This window comes from Sorex fumeus, unplaced genomic scaffold (genome assembly GCF_029834395.1).
Source record: "Sorex fumeus unplaced genomic scaffold, SorFum_2.1 ptg000131l, whole genome shotgun sequence".
Taxonomy (NCBI): Eukaryota; Metazoa; Chordata; class Mammalia; order Eulipotyphla; family Soricidae; genus Sorex; species Sorex fumeus.
The window spans coordinates 22,597,072-22,624,227 of NW_026606188.1; the positions used below are offsets into that span (position 1 = coordinate 22,597,072).

A 27,156-nucleotide genomic window follows, 5' to 3' on the forward strand; every position below is an offset into this window, starting at 1 on the left:
TAAGCATGCATTACTTGATAAAACTGTAAATAGATATTAATAACAAGTTGCTTTAAGGAATTTCAAAAGTAGAGGGCCTACAGTAAAGTGTGGATATCTATCTGTCTAGATAGATATATACAACTTGATATATGTCATAAGTCTACCTTTTAAAAGGACTTTATTATTATTTTTGAGTTTTATTTTGTTTTATTCTAGGGCTTCAAAAACAAACCAAAAAAGATGGGTCATATAAAGCCAGACTTGATTGATGTTGACCTAATCAGAGGTGAGTGGTAAAGCTGGCTTGTTTCTTGTGTGTCTATTACTTTATTATTACATGGTGGTACTAAAGATTGTTTTTAGTTTTCTTTCCTGTATAATAGTATAATTTCCAAAAGTAATGTCCTTCTCTTATTTAAGTGTTAGCATTTTATCTTCCTTTATACTCCTTAATACTGTGTGAGAAATTTCATAGTTTCTGTAAGACTGAAAGAGGGATAAACATGGAACCCTGCTATGTAATTGAGAAAAATATATGTATTTCAAGTGAGCCTGTTTATTTTGATCTGTCCTAGTGATTGAGTCAAGATGTTACTGCATTTAATAAATGTGCTGGAAAATTGTTCTTAACTGAGCAAGTTTATGTTGATATAATGCAGGAAGATTCCTAGACTTATTTGGCCAGTAGCCCCTTGTCAGGAAAAAAATTACTTAGTGCCCCTTAGAAATCTACATACTTTATTCAGATAGAGTGCCACCCCCCAGCATCCTTGCCTTGCCTCACCGCCAAGCAGTCTCACACCCAGGAGTGCTGCTGTCCCCTTGGATGTTCCAGCAGCAAGCCTGCTCCTGTGTCACGGATGTGTATTAGTACATTGTAGATGGTAAAGGTAAAGGTAAAGGCCCTCCCGTTGATCGTCGATTTGCTCGATCTTTGATATTTTGTTCTGTTGCCTATTTAAAGGTTCAACATTTGCCAAAGCCAAACCTGAAATTCCGTGGACCTCACTGACTCGGAAGGGACTTGTTCGAGTTGTCTTTTTCCCCTTTTTCAGCAGTTGGTGGATTCAGGTCACCTCTTTAAGGATCTTTGTTTGGCTGCTGCTGCTTTACCTCATGCAAGGTAATCAACAAAGCTGAACTTAGCTATAAAAGTTTTTTTTTTTCTGCTTTTGCTATGAGTTGATATGACCTTTACTATTCCAATGTTTGCCTTTTTAAATATGAAGAATTAGTAGAACAGGCTAGGAAAATGGCTCACTGGTACAGCACATACCCAGCATGGATTTGATCTCCAGACGTTGGGAGCCAGAATCCAGGATGCTGGAATCTAGCTATGGGATGCTGTTCTCAGCGGGGGTCCTGTCTGCTCTATCTCTGAATTTCTTGAAGAAAGCCCTTTACATTTCTGTTTATCCCAGTAAACTAATGCCCTCGGATATGTAATAGTCTAACGTGGATAGATCAGGATTGTTAGGTGCCTTACCAAAGAATGCTGTTTACCTCCTTTTAATGATTATTGAATCTAAGTAATACTGTTCTTGCAGGACAGTCGAGGCTCTCAGTCCATGAAGCTGTTAGCCCCCTTATCTATGCTTTTTCTCTCTTCCTTCTGTCTCTCTTTTTTTTTTCTTTTCGCTTTTTGGGTCACACCCGGCGATGCACAGGGGTTACTCCTGGTGGTGTTCAGGGGACCATATGGGATGCTGGGAATTTAACCTGGGTCTGCTGCATGCAAGGCAAATGCCCTACCTGTTGTGCTATCACTCCAGCCCCAGCCTGTCTCTTTTCTTAATTCTCATGGTGCCCCTGCTTCTTTAGGCCTGTTCATCCAAGGCTGGTCCCAATCTCTCTCTCTCTCTCTCTCTCTCTCTCTTTCTCTCATAAAATAATAAAATAAAGAAGAAAAGAAATGAAGGAACATACCATTTAGAGACCATCTTAAAAATCTTTGCTCAGGGAGATTAAATGTGATTGTTAAACTATTCTTGGATTTTTTCCCCACCTGTCTCACTGGCCAGGCCATTTACTCCCGTGGTGGTGCTGAGGCACTATGTAAAATGCATGGGATCACATCAGAGTTGGCTGTGTGCAAGGCAAGTGCCCTACCTGCTGTACTATCTTTGGCCTTCCATCTTTTCTTATGGCTGACCTTGTCTGCCTCAAGATTGCAACCTTAAGGTTGCATTCAGATTTTTTTCTTCTCTAGGTACTGTTATTAAACCTCTGTGTTTTAAATATTATTGATGCATTTTTGATTCTCAAAGTTTTATGTCTAGGTCAGATCTTCTTTGCTGACCTTCATACTTGCAAATGCCTGTTTAACATTTCCATGTAGAGATTCTGTAGGTATTTTGAATTTAATCATATCAAATGGGTCTCTTGTTTTAAAACCTTTCACTGGTACACATCTTTTCCTCTTAGTTCTTTCCCTATTTTATTGAATGTTGTCACAGCCATTGGTCTTAACTCTCACACCCAGTCTGTTACCAAGTTCAACCTCTAAAATGTCTTGACTGTCTAACTCTACTGCCACTATCACAGCTCACATTGCCAACGTTTATTTTATTTTATTTTTGGATCACACCCAGTGATGCTCAGGCATTACTCCTGGCTCTGCACTCAGTAATTACTCCTGGCGGTGCTTGGGAGACTATATAGGTTGCTGGGGATTGAACCTGAGTCTGCTGCATGCAAGGCAAACACCTTACCCACTGTACTATCGCTCCGGCCCCACATTGCCAACATTTTTTAGTTCTTTTCCCAGTCATTAGAGCTATCCTTTTAAAAGGGAAGACACATGTCATGTTCCTGCTTAAAATACTAGTGACTTCTCATTGTGTTTTGTATGAAAATCCTTACTCTTGGGGGCTGGAGAGATTAGGACAGTGGGTAGGATATCTGTCTGGGTTCTATTCTTGGTCTCATGAGCACCCCCAGGAGTGATCTCTCAGTGCAGAGCCAGGAGTAAGCCCTGAGTACCATTAGTTGTGGCCCCAAAACAAAAACAAATCCAGGCTTCTTATCTGGTGTCCTTTACCTAGAAGGCCACAGACCTGTTCCTGGCTAACTCCCAGAGGTCCTTTCTCACCACTGGCCAGCGTCCTGCTCTAGGCATGATCCTCTTTTGTTTGTTCTCTTATTTCTCACACAGAGCTTTTCTTTTTGTTTGAAAATATCCTAAGACTTTCCACATCATTAAATCTTTGTTTTGGTAGAACTTATTATTTAATGGATCTGTCTCTACTAATCTATGTTTATTGTGTGTATGTGTATTTGTGTGTGTGTGTGTGCCAGGGAACTGAATCCAGATGGCAAGTGCTGTACCACTGAGCTATATTTCTGGCCCCTAAGTTAAATTTTTAAAGGTTGTGAGAGTACTATCAAATAGATTTCTATTCACTGTCCATTTCTATAGACATTTCTAGATTTTCTTAATCTGTACTGCCCATTACAGTTAGTTATTAGTCATATGTAGCAGTTCAATTGATTTATTAGAATTTAATCTGCCTGCATATGAGCTAAATCTCTAGCTCATCAAGTAAAAGGTGCAAGGGGCCCTCCCAGCAGCACTTGGGGGAGCATGTCCGGATGAGCATCACACCTGGGGCTCCCACACACACAAAGCACGCACACAAGTCCTATTTCCTATGTTATACATATTTTACCACAATAAACCTTGAGTTTAATGAGATATAAAATAGAAAAATAACAATCCTGGGGCAGAGAGATAGTATGGCAGGTTGGGCAATTGCCTTGCATGTGGCTGATCGGGTTCAGTTTCCGGCATCCCACATTATCCCCGAGCACCACCTGGAGTGAGTCCTGAGTGTAGAGCCAGGAGTGACCCCTGAGTATCACTGGGTGTGGCCCAAAAACAAAAAAGAAATACAAATGACAATCCTAAAAAGCTTTTTGTGCAGATATAAACAACAAGACTTGATTAAAAAGAGAGTTTTTTTTTTTTCCTTCATTTCCCTTCAGTATACCTCTATCTCAAAGGGGCTTATAGGGAGAGGATTCCACTCCAAATTCCACATTTCTTGTTTCAATTCTGATTAAATAATTTTAGCAAAGTTCTGCAATAAATACACATATAAGAACACTTAAGAGAAAACACAGTTAAAATGTAACGAAGAATTTATCCTGCTCAATGTCCCCACATTTAATAACCTACAGGAAGTAAAGAAACATGGCCCAGTACAGCAGCGCATTGATGCAGCGCCTGCCTAGCCTGCGAAGGCTACCCTGTTTGGGCACCATACTACATGCCAGATGTGGTTCCAGAGGCTCTGATGGTAAAGATCTCTGGCCACAGCAAAGCGTATGACCTCCAGTGCACTCAGCCAGTGTGTGATCCCCAGTTACAACAGAAGGGAAGGAAAGATCAGGGAGAAATACACAACAGATGAGACTGACCAGACAAGATTGATAGTGCACAATATGTATTTCAGAAATAGTCCATGGTATATAGAAAAACTGTGCATATTATGAATCAGAAAAAAAAATCAGCTCTTTAATAACAAACATGAGGAAAAATATTTAATTTCAACTATACATGACCAGAGAAAGATACCTTAAATGAGAAAAAACCTATTATTTATATATCAGAATAAGTAACTACTTGTAAGATTAGAATAGTTCTGTTAAGACTATGGTAATACAGGTACTGCTGTACTATTTATTTTCCAGTAGAATTGTACCACCAGCAAGTATTACACATTTGTTTTATATACAACAAATGTGTATATTTGTTATATACTTTCACTATAAGTACTAAAAGCCTTAATATGTATATATTCTTTGATTTATTAATCCTAGTTTAGATAACTCTAAAAGCATAAAATGTAAAGATTTTATTCATTTTATATATCAATGACTGTGCCATTAGTAGCAAAAAAGACAGCCTACATTTGTGAGCAGCTATGAAAATTACTGTACTTTAAAGAATGGAATCTTAAAAAGCTATAGGAAAGCAGTTAAGACAGGGCACTGTCAGGGCAGCCAGGTGATACGCTGCACCCCAGGATAAGAGCAGCAACTCTGGCCCTCATATTCAACCCAGTGGCCTGGTTGGCAGGAAAAACTGCTAGGAGGGACCCCCAGGCCCTCTGAGGTCTTGGGAGGTCAAAAAACAAAAAAAAGGGAGGGGGTTTGTTTTTTTGTTTAATTTTGGTGTGGTAGGGCATGCATCTTCCTGTGTCCTAGAATCACTCCTGGTGGTGCTGGAATCGTATCTGAGAGGCTATTCTTTCTTCCGTCCCCATGTATGCTTTTTCAAATGATGGGTTTTTGTAGAAATAGTAAATAGAATTGCTAGCATTAGTTCTGAAGACTAGCCCTAATGCTTTGCATTCTGAAATCTCTTTCAGTTATAGCGCTCGTGTTATATTATATGATGCCTCTTGTGAATGTTAGTGAAGTACTTGGACCCTTGTGCCTTATGTTACTCATGGGAACTGTCCACTGTCAGATTGTGTCCACTCAGATAACAAGGTCATCAGGAAACAATGGTAATCGGAGAAGAAGGTAAAATGAAAATTTATTCTTGTAGTTGTGTGTTTTCTGGAAGAGAGAATACACACACACACACACACACACACACACACACACATATATATTTTCCACACCACACAGTGGTGGTCAGCGCTTTCTCCTGGTTCTGCGCTCAGGAATTATTCTTGGTGGTGCTCTGGGGATTAAGTGGGATGTCTGGAATTGAACCCAGGTCAGCTACTTGAAGGCACGCGCCCTACCCTCTGTACTATTACTGCTTTGCCCTGATGTGTAAAATTTTTGAATTAATTTATTGAAAAAACCTTCTTTTTAATTTTGTACTTCTCCTTTATTTATTTTTGGTTTTGGGCCTGGGAGCAGCTCTTCGCAGTGCTAGAGCTGTTGTCAGGTTGACCAGGAGCAGGCCCTGCTCCGCCCTCCATGCGGGCTCCTCTGCTCTTGCCACGAGCTTTCAGGGAGATTTTTGTCATTCTGTTTAGTTGTTTGTTTATAAAAGAGAAGTTCCTATTCTTCATTATATTTTACCTCAGTGATTCTGAAAATACATTCTTCTAACGCATTCTTAGACAAAATTTGTTGGAACTTCATTATAAATAAGGATCTTAATAGGTGGAGTGAGTATTATTTAAATTTTTGCAATTTCTTGCATGTATTTGTGTTTTAAACTTTCATAAAAATTGCTTTAACTGTCTACACATGTAATTCATGTCTTTTTTTGTTGTTGTTATGTACAATGGGTAGGTTTATGACTGTCAAGATTATTAGGGGGCCCCTCAGAAGCAGCACTTGGTGAGCCTAGCCCCTCTCCAGGGGTGGTGGGCCCAGTCATGTGGGCTGTATGGTTCACTGCCAGCTGGCAGTGCAGTCTGCTGGGACCACCAAGGCCAGGAGTAACCCGGAACATCATTGGATGTACCTCCCCTTCCCCACCTCCCCTCTCCCCCCCCCAAAAAAAACAAAAAACAGCTTTATCCTGGGTACCAAGAGATAGTCCAGTGGGTAGAGTGCTTGCCGTGCGTACAACTGACTTGGCTTGGGCCTTGGGACCCACCCACCAGGAGTGAACCCTGAACACAGAACCAGCAGGTGTGGCCCAAAAAACCCAAACCTAAACCTATTTTTTCTCCAAAAGGAAGACCCTGAAAGGGCTAATATCAACTCTGGTAGAATATATGCTTTGATTACTGGTACTCTTCTCTTAATGTTTTTCTAAAGAAATTAAGTGTTGTGGCTGTATGTTTTTGCATTTGTAGGATTGTTAAAGAGTGTATGGGACATCATATTATATTATGAAAATTAATTTATGTGTCCCTGATTAAGTGTGCCAAATGAGTAGATAGCCACATCTGTGTTTAAAGTATTTATTTCCTTTACTTATGGTATAGGAAAGACTCTTGGCTACACCTGTGAAATTTCTCCTTCTAGTAGTGTTTTGAATAAGTGCTTAAGATTGAACAAAATGATTTAATGATTGAACTTATAACACTTTAGCTTACAATCTGCTTTTGTCATTTAATCAGAAGTTTTCTTATATAATTTATTCTTTTTTAAAATTTTTTTATTTTTGGGTCACACCTGGCGATGCACAGGGGCCATTCCTGGCTCTGCACCCAGGAATTACTCCTGGTGGTGCTCGGGGGACCATATGGGATGCTGGGAATTGAACCCAGGTCAGACGTGTGCAAAGCAAACACCCTCCCTGCGGTGCTATTGCTCCAGCTCCTATAATTTATTCTTATTATATGAAGTTCACTATATTTCAGGTAGTAATTAGTTGGTATAATTTTTCTATAATGATATTTTGGGCAGAAAAAGAAGAGGTCTTAATCTAAAGTTTTTGAAAAAAAAATTTTTTTTTTTTTTTGTAGAAAATTACGAAAAACTGTAAATGGTGATGGGAGCCGAGAAAATGGAAATAATTCCTCTGATAAAGTCAGAGGAATAGAAACTTTGGAACCTGCACCGTTTATTGGTGGTTTTTGGGGGACTCTTTTTGGTAACAGGTGGGAAGACTTACACTGGAATTTTTACTTGATCTTCTATTCACATTAGTGTTTACATAGTATATAATTTATCTGATCAGGTCATAGGAGTACATAGTATAGGCATATTATTGTTGCATAAGTTTTAAGGTTTCTAAAAGAATTTGCTTAATCAAAATGTCTCCATTGTCTTACCATCTATAGTTCTAGTAATCTGCTCTTAATGGTTATTCTGTTTTTTCACTAATGAGGTTTTAGGTCTCAAAATTACAAAAATAAGAACCAAAAAGGTAAATGTGTTAAGTCCTATCAATTAATATCTTAAGAAAGGATTTTTACAAGATTGGTCTTTTTTTAGCATGAGATAAGATACTTTAGAAGTGGGATGTAGGGCAGGAAGTTGGTGTGGATAAGATGTAGTACAGAAAGTGGACTCAAGACAAATTCTACTTTTATGGTTTTTCAGGTCATGGGGGCCATATATGTGGTCTAGATACTTTCCTTGTCATATATTAGTGATTGTGACCCAGAAATTAAGTTCTTCCATGTTTATTTTTGAAAGCGAAATATATTTGCATATTTTTCTAAAGACATTTTACATCCCCCCCATTTAAAAAAAAATTGGGTTCTTTGTGAAGAACATCATCATGGTAGACACTGGGCTTTTCTCAGTTTTTTTTCTTAGTATGTTGCTATCAAACGAGGAAGGTAAATAATGCAGATCTTACGCAGTTCCAGCTGTGTGACATTATTGTAAATGATGTCTACTTACCATTAGTGATTGAGTGAGTTTTCTGTGGTGAAGTGGTGGCAGTCACGAGAGAATTGAGAATTGCTGGGCTTTGAAGGGGCACTGGGAGCAGTCCTCTGTGTCCGCTGCAGAGTGTGAGAGGGTGGGGCTGCACCATGTGTGAGAGGGAATTGAGTGGGGGTCTCAGCTATTCGCACGAGGTTTGAGAGTGTACAGGTGAGTCTGTTATGTTCTGCTTTTCTACAACCTTTGCAAGTGGGAAGCCTGGACAGTGTGTTTTCCAGACTGATATACTCCTTAGGAAAAAATTGGTTTATTGAAAGATACTGCTTTCCAAAAATGATTTTTTCTGTTTTAAAATATAGAATTAAAAGGATGAAATTAATATGTAACAAAGGGACTGAAAGACAGAATGACACCAGCTGTTTGCATTCCATCATGAAGAAAAGACAATGTCGACCAGAGATTAAAATGTGGCAAACAAGAGAGAAAGCAAAAATTTCAGATGGAGAAAACTATCAGAGGGTAAGAATTAGATGGTAATAAATAAAACAAACAAAAAAAATGTGTGTGGGGTGTCGTGCCTACTTCCAACAGTGCTCAGGGCTTACTCCTGGCTGTGTACTTAGGGGCTTGTGACTACTTGTGCCAGGGATTGAACCCAGGTCAGGTGCATGCAAGGCAAAAGCCATATGTGCTGTACTAGTTCTCCAGTCCCTAAAACAAAATCTTTCCTGTGTAAAATTCTCATTGTTAGGCTGTCAGAAGACGAAAACAGGTTTGTCTGATTTGTTTTAATAAAGAAATGAAGTGTAAACAAGCGACTTCACAGAGCTTTCCATGAAGATTACAGTTGATTCCTCTGATTCGTAGCTCTGAAACTGGTGGCAAGTTGACTACAAGCTAGCGGAGTTCAGAGCCAGACTTTGTAGAGGCTGCTGTGTCGTATCCCAGAGAGGCCATGGCACTGTGGAAAGTTGGGAAAACAGCCTCAGTTAGGGACAGGTTTCTGCCGTGTGAAGCTGACCACACTCAGGTTTATGTCTTCAAATACCTTACCATTTTCTGCACAGTGGCGTTTAGTAATTACAGAAAATTAAATGTCTACTGTTTTTCACACTGCTATTCAACCTGGCATTACTCTAAATGCTTTATAGGTAGTAACTCATTTAAATTCTTCACCAAATCTGTGGGGTGGTTTTTTTTTTATCATTGATTTTCAGATGAGGAAACAAGAATTTCAGAAAGATGTAATAACTTGCCTAAGGCTACATAGCTAGTAAAAAGCAGTCATTGAGTTATAGTGTGGCTCAAACCCATCTAAATCACTACTAGGGTTTCCCAAACTGGATGATGCTACCCCCAGGCACACAGGAACAGTCTTGTGGGGGTCGGTGATACCAGAGGGTGATGCCAGCCTCAGGTGAAATTGTTTGTTTTAAGAAGGTGCATTTCCATGGCTGCTCAGTGAAGAGGAGGCAGTAGGACAAATCTGTCTGGGAACCACTGTACTACAGAATATTGTTTCTTTATTTAGACTGTTTAGTTTCATGGTCATGGTCAGTACCTTTTTCTTTATCGAGACCAAGTAATATCTAGTTACATTTTTCATTTCTGATTTATTTCAGTTTTTCTGCTTCTTAGTTTTCACATGCTCTTTTGTTGTGGCATATGAAGCTATCTTGATTCTCTACAGTGAAGAAATTGCTGTTTTCTTTGTAGGAGGAGACTTTTAGGTATTTGGGTAATGGTGTTTCAGATGATCTTTCAAGTGACGAAGATGGTGAAACCCAGACACAGATGATGTTGTTGCGAAGGAGTGTGGAAGGGGCCTCTAGTGACAATGGCTGTGAGGTTAACAGAAGATCAATACTTTCAAGGCACCCAAACCCTCAGGTAACTTTCATTTCAGTTTATTGAATTTGAGGATTAACTTCTTTACTAACTTAAAAATAACAGAAGATACTTAAGGTTTTCACCTTTAGTTGGTTTGGTTTTTGACAGGTAAAGAAAACCTCCCCCAGGTGGTGCCATATTATGCGGGATTCAGACAGTCTTGCTGAGTCCGAGTTTGAATCAGCAGCCTTCAGCCAGGTAATGTATCCTTGATACTAGAGCAAATTCTCTAGCATTGTATTTCCATTCCCTTTTTCCATTTCTTTGTTAGTTTCCATCTGTTTATTTTTACCTGCTCCTCCCCCAAATATGGGAACACTATTCATATTACTTGGGGTGCTGAGTTAATTTTTAAGCATCGTCCTATCTCAGTGGAATTGACATTGATGAAGAGAGAATTTTGAGAAAGGACCTCTGACAGATTGGAGCAATAAATCTCATCAGAAAGTTTATGGGCATATTGTTCATTTAGAATTGTATATTCCCATGTGAGCAGAATAGATCACGCTGTGAATTTTGTTTTGATTGACAAGGCATTCAGCCTTGTGGAGCAGCTCCATGTTTGTTCAGCGCTGCAGGACTGCCCTCTCTAGCCTTCTCTTTGCTTGCTCATCTTTTCCTTGCTTGTCTGGGCCCTTGAAATGATCACATCTCTACAAGCCTCCCACTGGTGGGGGTCCTCTCGCTGTGCTTTCCCATCCCAGGGACCCTGAGTTGAGCAGTCCTTCTACTTGGCACCAAGTTTTCAAGGGAAGTCCTTTCAAGGTTTGTTGGAGTTATCAGAACTCAGCATTTCATTATTAAATTAATATTGCTGTTATGAGCAAATGAATACAGGGTAAACAACTTAAGAAAGCTGTGCACTACCATCATTGCTCGTTTGCATTTTGTTGTAGGTATGTAATTTTTTTTTTAAATGAGCAGGACTTTTTCTCTTTAAAGGGCTCTAGATCTGCTGTGAACGGCAACTCCCGAAGCCTGCATATGTCCAGAAGAGACTCAGAGAGCACTCGCCATGACTCTGAGACAGAGGACATGTTGTGGGATGACCTGCTGCATGGCCCAGAGTGTCGGTCGTCAGTCACCAGTGACAGTGAGGGAGCTCATGTGCACACCCTTCACTCAGGGGCCAAACGTGACCCCACAGAGGATGTTTTCCAGCAGGTCTGTGTATTGGCAGTGAAATAACAGTTCATGTTTCCTGTATGATTGTCATGTGCCAGTGCTTTATTACCTAATTTAACTTTGTCATCAGGTAGATGCAGTTATTATCTCTGATTTACTTCTTTTCCTTTTTCAATTTTTTTTTTTGGGGGGGCATACCGGGTAATGCTCAGGGTTCCTCCTGACTCTGCACTCAGGAATCATTCCTGGTTGTGTGTGGGGGACCTTATGGATACTGGCAATTTAACCCGGGTCAGCAGCATGCAAAGCAAGCACCTTACTCACCGAACTATCTCTCCGGCCTTTATCCCTGATTTAGAGAAGAGGAAACTGAGCATAGTGTGTAAATAAGCAAAACACTTAGTATTAGGAGCGATAGCTCATAAATTGAGTATGTGCTTTGCATGCTGGAAGCCCAGGTTTGCATCTTGGTATTCCTAGACTACTTGGAGTGACTGTTGAGCTCAGGGCTGGAGTAGTCCTGAGCATTAGCAGGTGTGGCCCTAAAACAAAAAATAATAACAGACGGGAGAAACTAGATTCAGGGACAAGTGCTGCAACCTTAAGATTTTGGTTCCTTTTTAAATTTTATATTCTTCCTTCATTTTTTTTAACCTAAATTATTTTTTTGGTAATTCTTCTCATGTTGTTTTCCTTAGAATTATCCTTTATGCTCATTTTAAAAATTATTTGCAAAATAAGCTTTCTTTAATAAACTAGATCCATGACCTCTACTCACCAATGAGATGGTTCAAATGCATCAGTTTTGAAAGACGACACATAGAGGTCAAAGAAAATGGCATAAGTGGTAGAGCACTTGCTTATCTAGTATACACACCCTGAGTTTGATCCTTGGTACTGCTGTGTGTAACCCTTGTCTGTCCTACAAAAACTGCCGGCAGAGACTGGGCAGCACTCCGGTGAGAGACCTGTTTAGAAAAGAACCTTGGAGATGAGCGATTGTCGCAATGACAGGGGAACAAAGCAATTGCCTTGTTTGTCGTAATCATGCTATTAAAGTAACTATCCTCATGAAATGTTAGACTAAAAAAATCATAATTATTTCTCTTTATAATCAGAAAGGTAACTTTACTGAAAATGTATAGAACTAACATGGTCAGGAAGATATTGGATACCTCAGGGAAGAACTTTCCTGTTTTAGCTAAAGAATGCTAGAGTTTTGGTCCTATTTGGGCAGTCTGTATAATTTTACTTTATCTAATCCATATTTATAATTTGATAATTTTTTCTAAAAGCTTCATCATTAGATTATCTGCCTGTGGTGACGTTAGACAGAATACTTTAGAGGATAGTTAGGAGAGATTTTGTTTGGGAAAATGGTATGCAAAGTGAAATACAATTACTGTGACTTTCGTGATCTTAAATCTTCTACCTTTAATTATCATGCTGCTATGTTATGGTAAATTATATCTCTTAATGACATAAGAAAAAGCTTCCATGTTCATTTAGTATTAAGAAGGTTGTTTATGGTTGCTTGAACAGTAGGTATGTCAACATAGTATTTCCATAAACATGTCTGTATTATATATGAACTGCTAGGAGATGACATGGTTTGCTTTTCTATTGATAAGTCAAGTGGTACTTTTTCTCCTTTTGTTTTTTTTTTTTGGAGGGAAATGGTGCTGGGGATTGCTTCTAGCGATGCTTGGCAGGGAACCATATGCTGGTGATCAAATCAACTCTAGGACTTCCACGTGCAAAATACATGCTTCAACTCTTTGAATCATCTTTCCATCCCTATGAAAACTAATATATTGATTTTAGTTTTATATTAATATCAATGCATCAGGCAGCCTAGAATTGGAGAAAGTATTTAAATCTTCCAACCCTGAGAGAAATTCGTGCTGTATTGGTGAAAATTTTTAGCACTCATCACATTGTGATAGTAATTCTTCTGAGGACTTTTTTTTTTAAATATTCTGATATTTTCTGATACTTTTTTGATATTTTCTTTTCAGTGTTTTATTATTATCATTATTATTATTTTGATTGAATCACCATAAGATACCTTATTACAAGGTTGCTCGTGATTGGGTTTCAGTCATCCAATGTTCCAACAACTCTCCTTTCACCAGTATACATTTCTCACCACCAATGTTCCCAGTCTCCCTCCTACTACCACCCCAGCCCCAGTCTGCAAGGACTAACAGGTTATCATATGTATGCCTTTGCCTACTTTCTGCACCTAGTTCTTGTCCAAAGTGATCATTTCTCTCATCATCATGGTGGGCTTTCTGAGGGCCATTGTAATAAAACTGATGAGATGATACAGTGCTCAACACAGTGCTGACAAAGACACCACTGAATGTTGACTTCATTATTGGTGTTTCCCTCAGATGGCCAGTCACCCTCTGACTGTCAGTACTTCTGGAATGATTAAGAAATGGTTCTTTTTTGTTCTTTAGCTTACAATATCTCCGCAGTGACTTACAAATAGTGAATAATAGAGATACAGTTTTTTGAATGACTGAATTTTTTTGGTTCTAAGATATCACAAATTCAAGTTACATGTTTTTATGCTCAGTCTGTTGAATGGTCTTGCAGATCTAATTGCGCACATTTCTGAATGCCATCCCTGCCCACCCCAGACAGAAACTTTGGACCCACTAAGTTTTAACTAGCCATCACTTCCTCTCGCGTCTGCTGTCACCCGGTCTGCCCTGCTATGTCCCGGCCATCAGTTGCTCTCATCTGGGTCATGTTGACAGTTTCTCCAGGCTTCTTCCCTTTTATTTTCTTTTCCACATTGCAGCCAGGACCTTGCTTCTAAAATTTAAAGTGTTGCCTCTTTCCTATAAGTCCTCTAATTGCTTTACCCTTTCCTGCATCAGTTCTCTTCTTTTTTTTTTTTTCTTTTGTCTGTTTGTTGGTTTGGCTCTTAGTTTTGACTATCCTGTTTCTCCTTATGTGATCTACTGTAACACACTTGTCACTTTTTCTAGTTTCTGAAATGTACCTTTCTCTATTATGCCTCTGGGCCTTTCCACTTACATATTGGTGGCTCTGACTAGAATGTGTTTCTCTAATACTCATTCCTTTTTTTTTTTTAGATTTTTTTTAATTGAATCACTGTGAGGTAGACCTTAACAAAGCTATTCATGATTAGCTTTCAGTCATACAATGTTCCACCACCCATCCCTCCACCAGTGGACATTTCTCAGCGCCAGTTTCCCTCCTATCACCCCCCTGCCCCCTAGCCTGCCCCTATGGCATTTCCCCCCATCCTTTCTGCCTCATCTCTCTGTCTCTCTCTTTCTCTCTCTGTCTCTCTCTGTCTCTCTCTCTCTCTCTCTCCCCTCCCCTCCCTCTCTCTTCCTCCCTTCCTCTCCCCTTTCGGACATTGTGATTTGCAATACAGATACTGATAGGTATCTGTATATATTATAGGTTATCGTGTATATTCCTTTACCTACTTTTAACACTCAGTTCTTGTCCAGAGCGATCATTTCCAACTATTTTTGCCATACTGGTCCCTTCTCTGTCTTACCTACACTCCACCCCACACCCCCTTGTGGTAGATTACAACCATTGACCAGTCCTCTTTGCTCTTTGGATATTAGTTTATCTACTATAAACTATATAGTTTTCTACTATATCATTTTTATATCCCACAAATACAGTCATCCTATATTTGTTTCTCTCCTTCTCTCTCATTTCACCCAGCATGATACTCTCCATGTCCATCCATTTATAGGCAGATTTCATGTCTTCATTTTTCCTAAAAGCTGCATAGTATTCCATTGTGTAGATGTGCCGTAGTTTCTTTATCCATTTGTCTATTCTTGGCCACTCAGGTTGTTTCCAGATTCTGGCTATTGTGAATAGTGCTGCAATGAACACAGGAGTGCAGACGGTATTTTTGCTTTGTGTTTTGGGGACCCCAGGGTATATTCCCAGAAGTGGTATTGCTGGTTAAAACGGGAGTTCAGTTTCTAGTTTTCTGAGAAATGTCCATATTGTTTTCTAAAAAGGATGGACCACTCAGCATTCCCACCAGCAATGAGGGAGAGTTCCTTTCTCCCTGCATCTGCACCAGCACTGGTTGCTTTTGTTCTTTTGGATGTGTGCCAGTCTCTCTGGTCCTTTGGATTTTTCAAGTCTTGTTTTGAGTGGTAACTATATGTGTGTGTGTATGTGTGTGTGTATATATATAAATGTATACATTATACTAATATATTTTATAATTAACATGGATGATTAATATATAAAGTATGTATTTATGTATAATATATATGTAGTGAGACTATATATTTCTGTAGCACTCTTTCCTTTTCTTGCCATGCTGTGTAGTAACATTATTTGTGTCTCCTTCATATGTCTGTAATCTCTTGATGTCAAGGAACACATCTGTCTTATTCTTCAGTGTATCCTCACTATATGTTTCATAGTAAGTGCTTAATATTTTTTTTTAATAAAACAATAAATAGAGCTGGAGCAATAGTACAGTGGGTAGGGCACTTGCCATGCATAAGGCTGACCCAGATTCAATCCCTGGCACCCTGTATGGTCCCCCAGGCTTGCCACGAGTGATTCCCCAAGCACAGAGCCAGGAGTATGCCCTGAGCATTCCTGGGTGTGGCACAAAAACAAATAAGTGAATATACAACTTCTTATTAGTATTATGTTAAGCATTGTGTAAAAGAAAAAAATATGTCATATGGTTCTTTTTTAGAAGCATATCGTACCAGAAAGGTAGTATAAGGGTTAAGGTGCTTTGCAAGTGACTGACTCTGATTCAGTTCCCTGCATCACATATCTCGAGCACTACAAAGAGTGACCCCTGACCAGGAGTTAGCCCTGAGCATAGCCAGGTGTGATCTAAACCCTCTCTCATCCTACCCCCCCCACCACAAAAAAAAAAAAAAAACAGTTAAATTGGGATCGAAGGTGACTGATGACTGGCATCATAAAAGTTAGCATATGACCATATGCCAGTTTTTCTGAAAGAGGCTAATACGGGTTTTTAATTTCAGAGAAGGACAAAATTAGGGTTGTAGCAGTAAGGGAGGACCTTGTTGGTAACATGGAACTTGATCTGACACTTGAATAAGATATGACAGAGAAAATGGGGGGCTGTTTTCATTGTGAGCTTTTCTTGATATTTCTCTTTGTGTGACATGGTTAGACCAGAGAAAAGCTTAACTCTTCAGTCATTCAAGTAATACTTGAGGCTCATTGACACCTCTTCTCTCTAATTTTCTTCTACCACCACTACCATCACTACTACTACTATACTACTTCTAGTGGTATTGCTGGAAATACATTCATCTTTAATATCCCATGAGTACAACAAACTTAGCTTTGTTTCAGATGTTCAGAGAGGAAAGAGTCTTACAAATCATGGAATCCTACTTTTGGGCTCTTTCCATATAAGAAAATGGCTTAGTTAAAAAAAAAAAAGCATCAGAGGAAATCAGCATCTAGAGGTGGGAATTCAGTGTTGAGTTTTGCAAGGGAGATGACAGAAGTGAGACTAAACATTGGTGAACAGTATAGCCCGTTCAAGAAGGGAAACAACATAATGGAAGTAACAAAGGACTTGATGGAAATAGTTTGATATTTCTTTTTTCAGAACCATTTATTCTGGCTTCAGAACTCAAGTCCAGCCTCTGATCGAGTCAGTGCAATAATCTGGGAAGGGACTGAGTGCAAAAAGATGGAGATGTCGGTGTTGGAGATGAGCGGCGTCATCATGGGCAGGGTGAGGGCTAATGTGTTGCCAGGTCAAATAAAAAGTACATTTAGTGACTAGCAGCTGTTGCATGAGGCCTGTTCAGGATAGAACACTTCCAAACACAGCATATTTTCAATGTTGTAGTTTTCTCTTTATTTAGTAGTATTTTTATTCAGTTTGTTATAAAGATCTTTTTGTACATGATCAAATGTTCAGGCATACTCTGCTTCTTAAACTTAGTATTGAATAATATTCAGTCATAATGTGTCTATCACTAGTTCTTTCAAAATATACTTTTTGTTTGATAAATGTAACCTTCTAATTTCTTTAGCTATGCAATAATAATAATGGACACTTTAAATTGATTCCCAGGTTAATGCCTATCAGCAAGGAGCTGGTTATCAGATGCTGGGAAATGTTGTCACCATTGGATTAGCATTTTTTCCTTTTGTATATCGACTTTTCCGTGAGAAGAACTTTGACCAGCTAATGAACATTTCAGCTGTGGAGATCTTGACACTCTTTTGTGGAGCACCACCTGTTATGCCTATTATTGTTTTGTCTTTAATTAATTTTTTTGAACGATTGTGTCTTACTTGGATGTTTTTTTTCATGATGTGTGTGGCTGAGAGAACATATAAGCAGGTTGGTAGAAAATGAATTAAAATTGCTTTCCGTGGGTGGGGAAGTGATTGAGTTTTGTAGAGCACTTTTCCTGCATGGTGGGGCCTGGGGAAGATTCCTGACTCCAAGTCATTCCCTCAACACCATCAGTTGTCACCCCAAAACAAAAACAAATGAGCCAAACATTGCTTATCTCTGTTTTGGTATGCACTATTCAGTTGAGTTTGTTTTTATACTCTCTCCAAAAGATGATGTGGGTAATGTAGGATCAATAAGTGTACTTTTGGTATTTGTGGTTTCAAACACTTTATTGATTACTCACAAAGTCAGGTTGTAATCTAAATTGAACCTGTGTGTGGAAGTTTGTCTTAGCTAGCTCGGAGCCTAGCTGTGAGCTCTTGTACCTCAGTGTGACTTCACTGTTACCTATAATATATGTAGTAATTCTTAAAGTAATATTTTCTGTGAACAATGACCATGTGAGGAATAGTGAGGTTTGACAGGAGGATTGAGAATATAATATATTGATTGATACATACAAGAAATAAGACTTTGAATGAAGACAAAATTTTTAAATAAGCCAGAATCCTGGATATACAAATTTGGGAAGTTGTGAAGTTTGGGATTCACAAAAGTCTGCAAAGAATATTTCCTGAAAATGTCATGTGAACAATAATGTGAAGAAGTATATTCATATATAATGTTTTTGGGGAATAGCAGAGTAATGAGCTGTTAACAGCAATTTCCATGGTCTCTCTAGTGACTAAAATTTCATTGTCGAACATCTTTTATATGCTGGGAATGTTGTTTGTAAGTACCCATTTGGAAACACATAGATACATTTCACTTGTATTTTTTTTATCTTTTCTAGAGATTTTTATTTGCAAAACTTTTCAGCCATATTACTTCTGCCAGGAAAGCTAGGAAATATGAAATACCTCATTTCAGACTCAAAAAGGTGGAGAACATTAAGATATGGTTATCACTGCGTTCCTATCTAAAGGTCAGTTTTGTCCGATTAACAATAGAATAGATGTAATAATATGCTGAGAACATAGTTATTGGAATTTCTGGCAGCACATAGACGATAGGTAGTATAGTTCTGGGAGTCAGACAGGTTCACCAGTTTGCTGGATATCAAATTGGTGGTCTATGTGCAGAACTGGCAAAGGTATGGAAGAAAGAGCTTAGAAAATGAAAAAAAAATTCTGGGACAGACTGATATTTGACCCTTATCTATAAAAAATGATATGTCAAATGAAACATTGTATTTGTTGGTTTTAGCCCTGTCTGATAGCACAGCGGGTAGGGTGTTTGCCTTGCATGTGGCTGACCCGGGTTCGATTCCTCTGTCATTCTCTGAGAGCCCGTCAAGCTACCGAGAGGAGTATTCCACCCGCATGTCAGAGCCTGTCAAGCTCCCCGTGGCTTATTCGAGATGCCAAAAACAGTAACAACAAGCCACACAATGGAGATGTTACTGGTGCCAGATCAAGCAAATCGATGAACAACGGGAAGACAGTGCTACAGCCCTGACTGTACTCAGGGGCTACTCCTGGCTAAGCCTCTTTGAACTCTCTCTCTGAGCCCTGAATATTTTTTCTGATTTGGGGGAAAATATTTCAGCTGAAAATATACAACTGAATCAGTTAGTTAATTTGGAGCAACATGGATTTCCTAGCTGTAAGTTAAAGCTGTTACAAATATGTCAGGAATTTTTTGTGTTTATATTCATGGTACTAACATTCAGGTTTTTACTGATGAGAGGGCTGTGTTGTTTCTGAACTTAATCTGTTAGCCTTAATCTAATATATTGACATAATCTGACATTAAAATGTGTCTCTCCACAGAGACGAGGCCCCCAGCGTTCAGTAGATGTGGTTGTATCTTCAATTTTCTTACTGACACTATCTATTGCTTTCATCTGTTGTGCCCAGGTAAAAGTTTCATATCTGGTTTAATGAACAATAAAAATTAGAATTATTTTGAATATCTGTTAATTTTTCCTTTCGAAAATAGAACCAAGGTAATTTTAAAATGTTTTGAAACGCCAATTTTAATAGTTAAATTGGGGGGGGCAGAGGTTTAGCCACTCCCAACAGTGCTCAGGGACTGTTCCTGGCTCAGAGGCAATTCAAGGATTAGTGTTTGGGGGACCAGATGTTATATTAGGGCTTGAACGATGATTCAGTCTAAAAATAAATAATGAAATAAAGAAAGCCTATTTTATATCTATTATGATATCATGGAACTATCACCAAAATTTAGCTATTGGGATCCAGAGAAATAGTATAAGATGTAAGGCCTCTTGCCTTGCATGCAACTGATCCTAGTTCAGTCCTGGCACCATGTAGATAACACCAGTGTGTTTGACAGAGTGGGTTTCTTGCGGACAGGCAGAGAGCTGCAGATGCAGTTGAAAGCTGCTGTTCCAGAGCAAGCTTTCATAAACAGCTTCACCCTGTGAGCCCACGAAATTTGTAAGTGACACCGAGGGTGTACAGGTATTTAAAATAGGTGTACAAATAAAATACTTACTGATAATAAAGCAGAAAGATATTTATAAACAACTTTTTAAGATGTTTTTCTATCTTCACATTCAGTTATAGGACTCCTCATGGGGTTGGCAACCCACAGTTTAAACGAAACTAGATTCTGGCGTCCATATAGTACCCGACCTGGGGCTTCATCCCCAGCATCCCCCCATATAGTCCCTGGAGCCTGCCAGGTGTAATTCCTGAGTGCAGAGCACGAGTAACCCCTGAACATTGCTGGGTGTGGCCCCCAAACAAAACAAAACAAAACAAAACAACAACAGAAAAAGAAAACTAGATTCTGGAGAGTCAGAGATACTTGTCACATTGCAAATTGCAAATTTAATACTTTGAAAAAAATTAGTCATCATAAAATTGTAAATACACGCACTGGTTTAAAGAGACAGGTGATGTGTTTTCTAATTTCACTACTCTTTTCATGCTGTTTTTCATGAAAAGAAAATCTCGGAAACTTAGGAAATACTTAATGACTAGTGGAACCAAGTAATACTTTGAATATTAAAACTTAATATTAAATATTAAATATTAAAATACTGCTTTTTCATAAATGTTTTTTAAATAGCTAAATGAAACAGATTTTAAGGCAGATGGAGAATTCAGATTTATTTTGGTGCTTCTTTATAGGTTCTCCAAGGACACAAAACTTTCCTGAATGATGCTTATAATTGGGAGTTTTTGATCTGGGAATCGGCTTTATTACTTTTTTTGCTGCGGCTGGCCTCATTGGGATCTGAAACCAACAAGAAATACAGCAATGTTTCAATATTACTTACTGAACAGGTATTGATTTGTTCTTGGAATTTTTTAGAGTATAATATATTGTAGGATAGTGTATGAATTTTGATAAATTCTGTCACTTGCTATCTTTGTGACTTTACCACTCTGAAATTATTTCCTTCTTGTAAAATGAGGAGGTGTCTTTCTCATCTGCTCTTCAAAGAATTAAGATCTGATAGATTGAAAATACTTTGTATGCTATACAGTTACTTTTACTATAGTAATGAAGCATGGTTTTTCACCTCATTTTCTATATCAAGTATTAGCCCTGTAGGGAACTTATCAGTTAAATATGTTTAATACTCCTTTTGAATTTTTTCTGCATCATCCATAGAATAGTGTTCAGAAAATGCTTGCTCTTTATTTTGTAAATGAATACTAATATTGAGAAAAATATAATGTTGCCTTTTATTTTATTTGCATGATTATTACAAAACTTTAAAAAATTTGGTATCATGGGGGTATGGTGCTGCCAGCAGGTCAATCTGTACCTGTGAGGTGAGTGCATCAGCAGCCTGATGGTGCCTTCAGACTTCCAGATACCCCAAAATTGCTGCTGTGCCTTTGGCCAGACCCCAAAAACTTGGGACAAAGTTTACCTAGAAAGTAAATGGCCAAAAGTTAGGTATGTGGGAAACACACCCACAAACCACTTCTGGCTCAGCTATATAATTGGAGGCATGGCCTCTCTGGTTCCTGATCAAGCTACTTAACGGCCATGATCCCAGAGACTCAGAAACAAATCTTGAAACCCAGCGGCTTTTGGCAGAAATGCGTTCAGACCCCGCAGTAGGTTACTGTCGCCAGGCCACCCCAGGGGGTAAATGGTGTTGTCCCTCCACCTGCTCCCCCTTGGTGGCTCGGTGGCCGTCATCCTACAGAGGCCATTGGACAGTCAGGTCTGGGCCCGCAGTGATGAAACTTGTTGGGCCTCACAGGATGGGGGTGGAGCCGGTCCTGGTCTCCCCGTCCCAATGAGACCCCAAGTCATCGCACACGAACGGCCTCTCTGGCTCCTGATCAAGCTGCTCAACGGCCATGATCCCAGAGACTCAGGAGCAAATCTCGAAACCCAGTGGCTTTTGGCAGAAATCCCTCCAGATTTAAGTGTTAAAATTTCGGAATTTCAAAATCACATGGCCCTACTGCAGCCACGCGACATCATATGTTGTTCATAACCAGCAATAGAATACAAATTGTCTACTGTTGCCTTTTCAGCAGATGTGAGTGTTGGGGTAAAATATCAAATAATAATGGTGAGTCTGGTGTCGAAATATTGAATGTGATCAAAGTAGAGAGAGAGAGTATTGTGGAAATTATCTGTCCCACAGGTAAGGGGAGAGTGTGGGATGGGGGTATACTGGGGTTTTTGGTGGTGGAGAATGGGCACTGGTGAAAGTACGGGTGTTTCATTGTATGACCGAGACTTAGACCCGAAAGCTTTGTAACTTCTCTCACGGTGATTCAGTGAATAAAATTATAAAAAATGGAAAAAAAAAAGGTGGAGTTCATGTACAATTCAATCAGCTAATCAGTGGCTGAATAAATAGCAGTACTCCTACATAAAAAAAAAATTTGGTATCAGATTATTTTTTGTTTTAGAATTATTGATGAATGGGAAACTCTTACCATAATATATGCACACATATATAATATATATTTTTATATATTTTTCTTTGAAATTTACCATAATCACTGTTTCTTCCCTTAGATTAACTTATATCTTAAAATGGAAAAAAAACCAAATAAGAAAGAACAACTTACTTTAGTAAACAATGTGTTAAAGTTGTCTACCAAGTTGTTGAAAGTAAGTAACATCTGTATGATGCACATTTTTACTACCAGTTAAAATTAAATCATTGTTACACTTCGTGGAAAAGATCCTAGTAACATCCAGACACTGCAAATTCAAATGCTGATTTGGTAGTTTGCGGTTAACCATATAAGAAAAATTTCTCATCTTGTTACTTCTGTTCTCATGATCATTTTATAGATTACATTTTAAAATCACACTAAGTCAGAGAGTATAGGGAGGAGCTAAGGTGTTTATGTTCCATGCAGCTGGCTGTAATTTTATCCTAAGCATTAATTTTTACAGTTGTAATCTAGTGCACCAGGAGTAGCCCCTAGCACTACCAACCCCTGCCCGGTACCCCCAGTACCCTTTGTTCCCCAGATTCACAGATAACATATTCCTTGGCCCCACCTAAAATTTTTGCTAATAGAAAAGTAGGTGAGAATCTATTATAGGTTTTTTAAAATAGCAATTGATCATTAAGGAAAGGAAGCCTTTAGCAATCATTATCATGCAATTCTTAAGTAGACCAAAATTCACTGAAAGCTATTGAGAAATCATGTATTTCATGTCAGTTCTTTTATGTTTTTGTAGGAATTGGACACACCATTTAGACTCTATGGATTAACAATGAATCCCTTAATCTACAATATCACACGAGTCGTTATCCTTTCTGCTGTCTCAGGTGTTATTAGTGATCTTCTAGGATTTAATATAAGAGTGAGTAAGACTTTTGGAGCATCTGTCTTGGTCTTCGAGTTGAAATGTATAGTAACCTCTGCTCTTTATGTGTATTTGTGTGTGTGATACATAAGAGTAACTCTTGAAATCAAGAAATAGAGTTTGGTGGGCCTACAGACTTTTGGGCTTCAATTTGTTTGTGTGGCTTGGTTTTTTTGCCACATCTGACTAGGCTAGGGACTTATTCCTGACTCTATGCTCAGGAATCACTCCTGGTGGTGCTTGGGGTACCAGTTGGGATGCCGGGGATCAAACCTGGGTCAGCTGTGTGCAAAGCAAGCGCCCTACCTATCCCTCAGGCCATCTAAACGTACTGGCTTTTTGGACCATGGGTTTTTGGCTGTGCTTAGGGGACCATGTGGTGCTGGGAATCAGTTGAACCCTTGCAGAGAATGTGCTACGCTTACTGAGCTATCTCTGGCTCAGGTCTCTGGCTTTATTACTTGACAGGTCTAGGGATTGAGATCCATAGTCCCGCATGGGCAGGGCAAGTGCTTTACAGCCCAGCTGCATCTCCAACCCTGCCCTCACTTTCTTTTTGTAGTGTCAGAGTGTCACAATAAACTTTACTAGTGGATAAGACCAAAAACTTATTTGAATCTCAGGTCAGGTGAATGGATTGGCTATGGATCCTTAGATCTGGGGAGATAGAATGAATGAAAACAGAAAGACATGGTATGCAGTGCCATTTTTACCTGGAAATTAAAAAGTTTTTTTCTTTTATTTCTATGGATGTAATTGCCAGAGTCTGTTCTTTTTCTTCTTTATGTAAATGGCTTGGGTTCATAGTCATGTAAATGAACCTATAAACCCCTCGTTTGTCTTAAAAATTTTTTTGTTTTTCCTTAGCTGTGGAAAATTAAGCCATAAGCTGAGCCATGTGCCTGGAAGCTCTCATCTTGCTGGCCTCAGTGATGAGTCGAGGGCAGGACAGCCGTGGAGCCCCGTGCGATGCTGCTTGGTCACACAGAACTGCCTCGGCTCTGCTCAATCCAATGGATGGTGTTTTCACAGGAACAATTTCCCAACTGGGTGTGCATGCAATCTAAGAGCCTGTATTTTCTTTTCTATTTTCATGGTTTTCAAACAATGTGAATAGTCAGGAGGTAAGATTGTGTTATGGTAACTCAAGGACAACTTTCTAAGTTAGAAAGTTTATTCTGGGCATTTCAGTATCGTGACACTTATATTTACTGGAAAGAGACTTTTGGGTAACTATAGTAGATGCCCAAAGCATGAAGCAAATATCCTTTATTAGAGATATGCAAATTTAGTACTTTTCTATTACAGAATTGGAGATTTCATTAACCTAACAAAAAGATCAAATTTAAATTATTTTTAAGTTAAACCCAAATAAAGAAACATTACTGGAGAATTTCAGTTTCTGGTTTTTTTTTTTTTAATTGATGAAAGAAAAGTCTTTTGTACTAGGGTTCTGTAAAACTGTGGAGAAAACTTTGATTGCTTAGTATTCAAGTTAATCCTAATAACTGTAGTTGGTGAGTCATGTGTATACTCTGCCACATAACCTGACAAGAGAAATGTAAGAATAAGCACTCTCACCCAGTACATCATGGATTTTAAAATAAATTGTCTGAGTTGTGTTACCTATTAGAACACTAAATGATACATTGATAATAATTTATCTCCTGTGCAACTTAATGTAGCCAACCCTCAGTACCCTTTTAGGTTCTCAGTGTCTGTAGGTAGCCAAACCATGTCTGTTGATTTCAGTTGTTTTACAAGTTGTTCTCTGTGTATGCACATATAGACACCTATGTATATACACCTAATAGTTGTAATATACTCATATATATGCATCTAGTAGTCTTGTAATCTTGCTATTTAGTGCCTGCTTTGAAGAATCTCTTGAGGCAAATCGAAAGCCTGAATATTTGAATGATAAGATTTTGTGAAATTTTAAATGGGAATAATTTAGAAACTTAGTTATTACTTGCAAAGCGCATATTCATACAAAATCAGTTATATATATCCTAATGTGCAGGAATCCCTGGTTTGAGTGGGGGGAGGGGGGCGACTAGCCTTTCTGGGTTCAAGTCCCTAGCTTTGCCATTTACTAACTTTGTAATTTGGTGCAAGTTTCTTTCCATCTCAATTTTCTTAACCTTTTAAGAGGAAAACATCTGCTAGGCTTGTTAAGGTTGAGATTATTGCATATGACACTTACCTCAACAGTATTTTTTCGTACCTAGTAAATTCACAATGAACATTTGTTATTACTGTTTAAGACTTTTTAAGTCTCATGGATAGATGCCAAACTGTGAAGATAGGAACATAGGAAGTTTCTGAACTAGAAGTACATTTCCAAAACTGTGCAGCCATACTAAATGCTGCATGAGAGTTACAACTCTTTTAAAGGTAAAAGCCCATTATAGTGATTACCTTCTGAAGGAACTATTTGTTGTTTCAACAAATGGTACAGGAGAAATTATGCTTTCACTGTTTTCCATAAGCAACAATAGTAAACCCAAGATTGAGCTCAGTAAATATTTCAGATAAAACAAGTCAATGCCTTTGTTTTGTTTTTGTTTAGCTTTTTAAAAAACTGGCTAGTGCTAATACCCAGGATCCCCTGCGGAGAAGCTGTCTACCTTTGAGCTCTGCAGCTCAAGCTCTTGGGGCCTTTATCCTTTGATCCTGTTCAGAAATGGGGCCAGCAGCTGCTCAGAGGGCTAGTGTTCATGCTTTGCATCTGAGAGACCTGGATTGGACTGTGCCCTTCCCACCCCCACCTGCAGTGTGCTTGGAATAATAGCTCCTGGCATTGGTAGGTGTGGCCCCAAAAGAAAAACCAAAAATTTTTTTTTTACCTCTTTTGCACACTAAGTTCTCTAATTTAAAAGCAGTATTTAGTTTTATTCCTTGAGGGTTGTACAGTTATGATTTTGATGTATAACTTTTTTGAGCTGGGTAAAATTATATGTGTTTTTCAAGTTAAAAACTTGGGAATCATTCTTTATTTTGGTTTTTTGGGTCATACCTAACTGCTCAGGGATCACTCCTGGCAGGGTTCAGGAGACAACATTTGGGGGACAGGAGATTTAACCCTAGTCAGCTGCATGCAAGGAAAGTGCTTTCCCCACTATAGTATCTCTCTGACCCAATTTGAGAATCATTCTTGATTTCTTCCTTCTAGTATCTCACATCAGTCACCAAGTATATGAATCATTAACTTACATGTTTGTTTCTTTATTCCTCTTCATCCTCACTTCCTTTACTCTAGTCCAAGTCAACATCCTTTCTTTTTTCTTTTTAGAGGGGTGACACCTGGGTTGTTCAGGGTTTTACTCTTGACTGTCCTCTGGGATCATTCCTGGCAGTGCTCAGGAGGGGACCAACTGTATCTGGTGCCAGAGATTGACCGGTCACGTGCAAGGCAAGCACCCTCTATGCTTCCTGTCCTTCCCCATTTTAAAACAAGTTTCTCCTCTTCTCTGTCTATGCATACCCTGCCACCCCCTTCTTCCTCTGAGCTCTAGTCTGTTCTCAAAAAGGCAATCTGTCTTTTCTGAATTTTGAATTTTGTTTGGAATCTGATACATATTTTTAGTGGTGTGTAAAGGTTACAGAATCTGCATTTGAAACATTTTTGCTGGATATAAAATTTTAAAGATGTCGCTTACTGCCTCCTATCATGCATTGTGTCTGATAAGAAG

General features: G+C 38.8%; 1 protein-coding gene across 2 annotated transcripts in view; it reads left to right on the top strand.

Moving 5' to 3' along the window:
• Positions 1-24,854, top strand: part of PHTF1 (putative homeodomain transcription factor 1) — a 48,427-nt gene extending 23,573 nt beyond the window's left edge. The window contains exons 4-19 of one of the 2 annotated variants that reach the window (XM_056139121.1): positions 199-268; positions 947-1,105; positions 5,355-5,511; positions 7,368-7,502; positions 8,598-8,757; positions 9,955-10,128; positions 10,237-10,326; positions 11,071-11,292; positions 16,886-17,014; positions 17,360-17,632; positions 18,483-18,614; positions 19,462-19,548; positions 20,791-20,946; positions 22,655-22,750; positions 23,333-23,458; positions 24,329-24,854. In XM_056139121.1, the coding sequence (XP_055995096.1) occupies positions 199-268; positions 947-1,105; positions 5,355-5,511; positions 7,368-7,502; positions 8,598-8,757; positions 9,955-10,128; positions 10,237-10,326; positions 11,071-11,292; positions 16,886-17,014; positions 17,360-17,632; positions 18,483-18,614; positions 19,462-19,548; positions 20,791-20,946; positions 22,655-22,750; positions 23,333-23,458; positions 24,329-24,349 (2,187 nt within the window). In that variant the 3' untranslated portion in view covers positions 24,350-24,854. The remainder of the gene's footprint in view (positions 1-198; positions 269-946; positions 1,106-5,354; positions 5,512-7,367; positions 7,503-8,597; positions 8,758-9,954; positions 10,129-10,236; positions 10,327-11,070; positions 11,293-16,885; positions 17,015-17,359; positions 17,633-18,482; positions 18,615-19,461; positions 19,549-20,790; positions 20,947-22,654; positions 22,751-23,332; positions 23,459-24,328) is intronic. The other variant, XM_056139122.1, reaches the window with a different exon arrangement.
• The last annotated feature ends 2,302 nt before the right edge of the window (positions 24,855-27,156 follow it).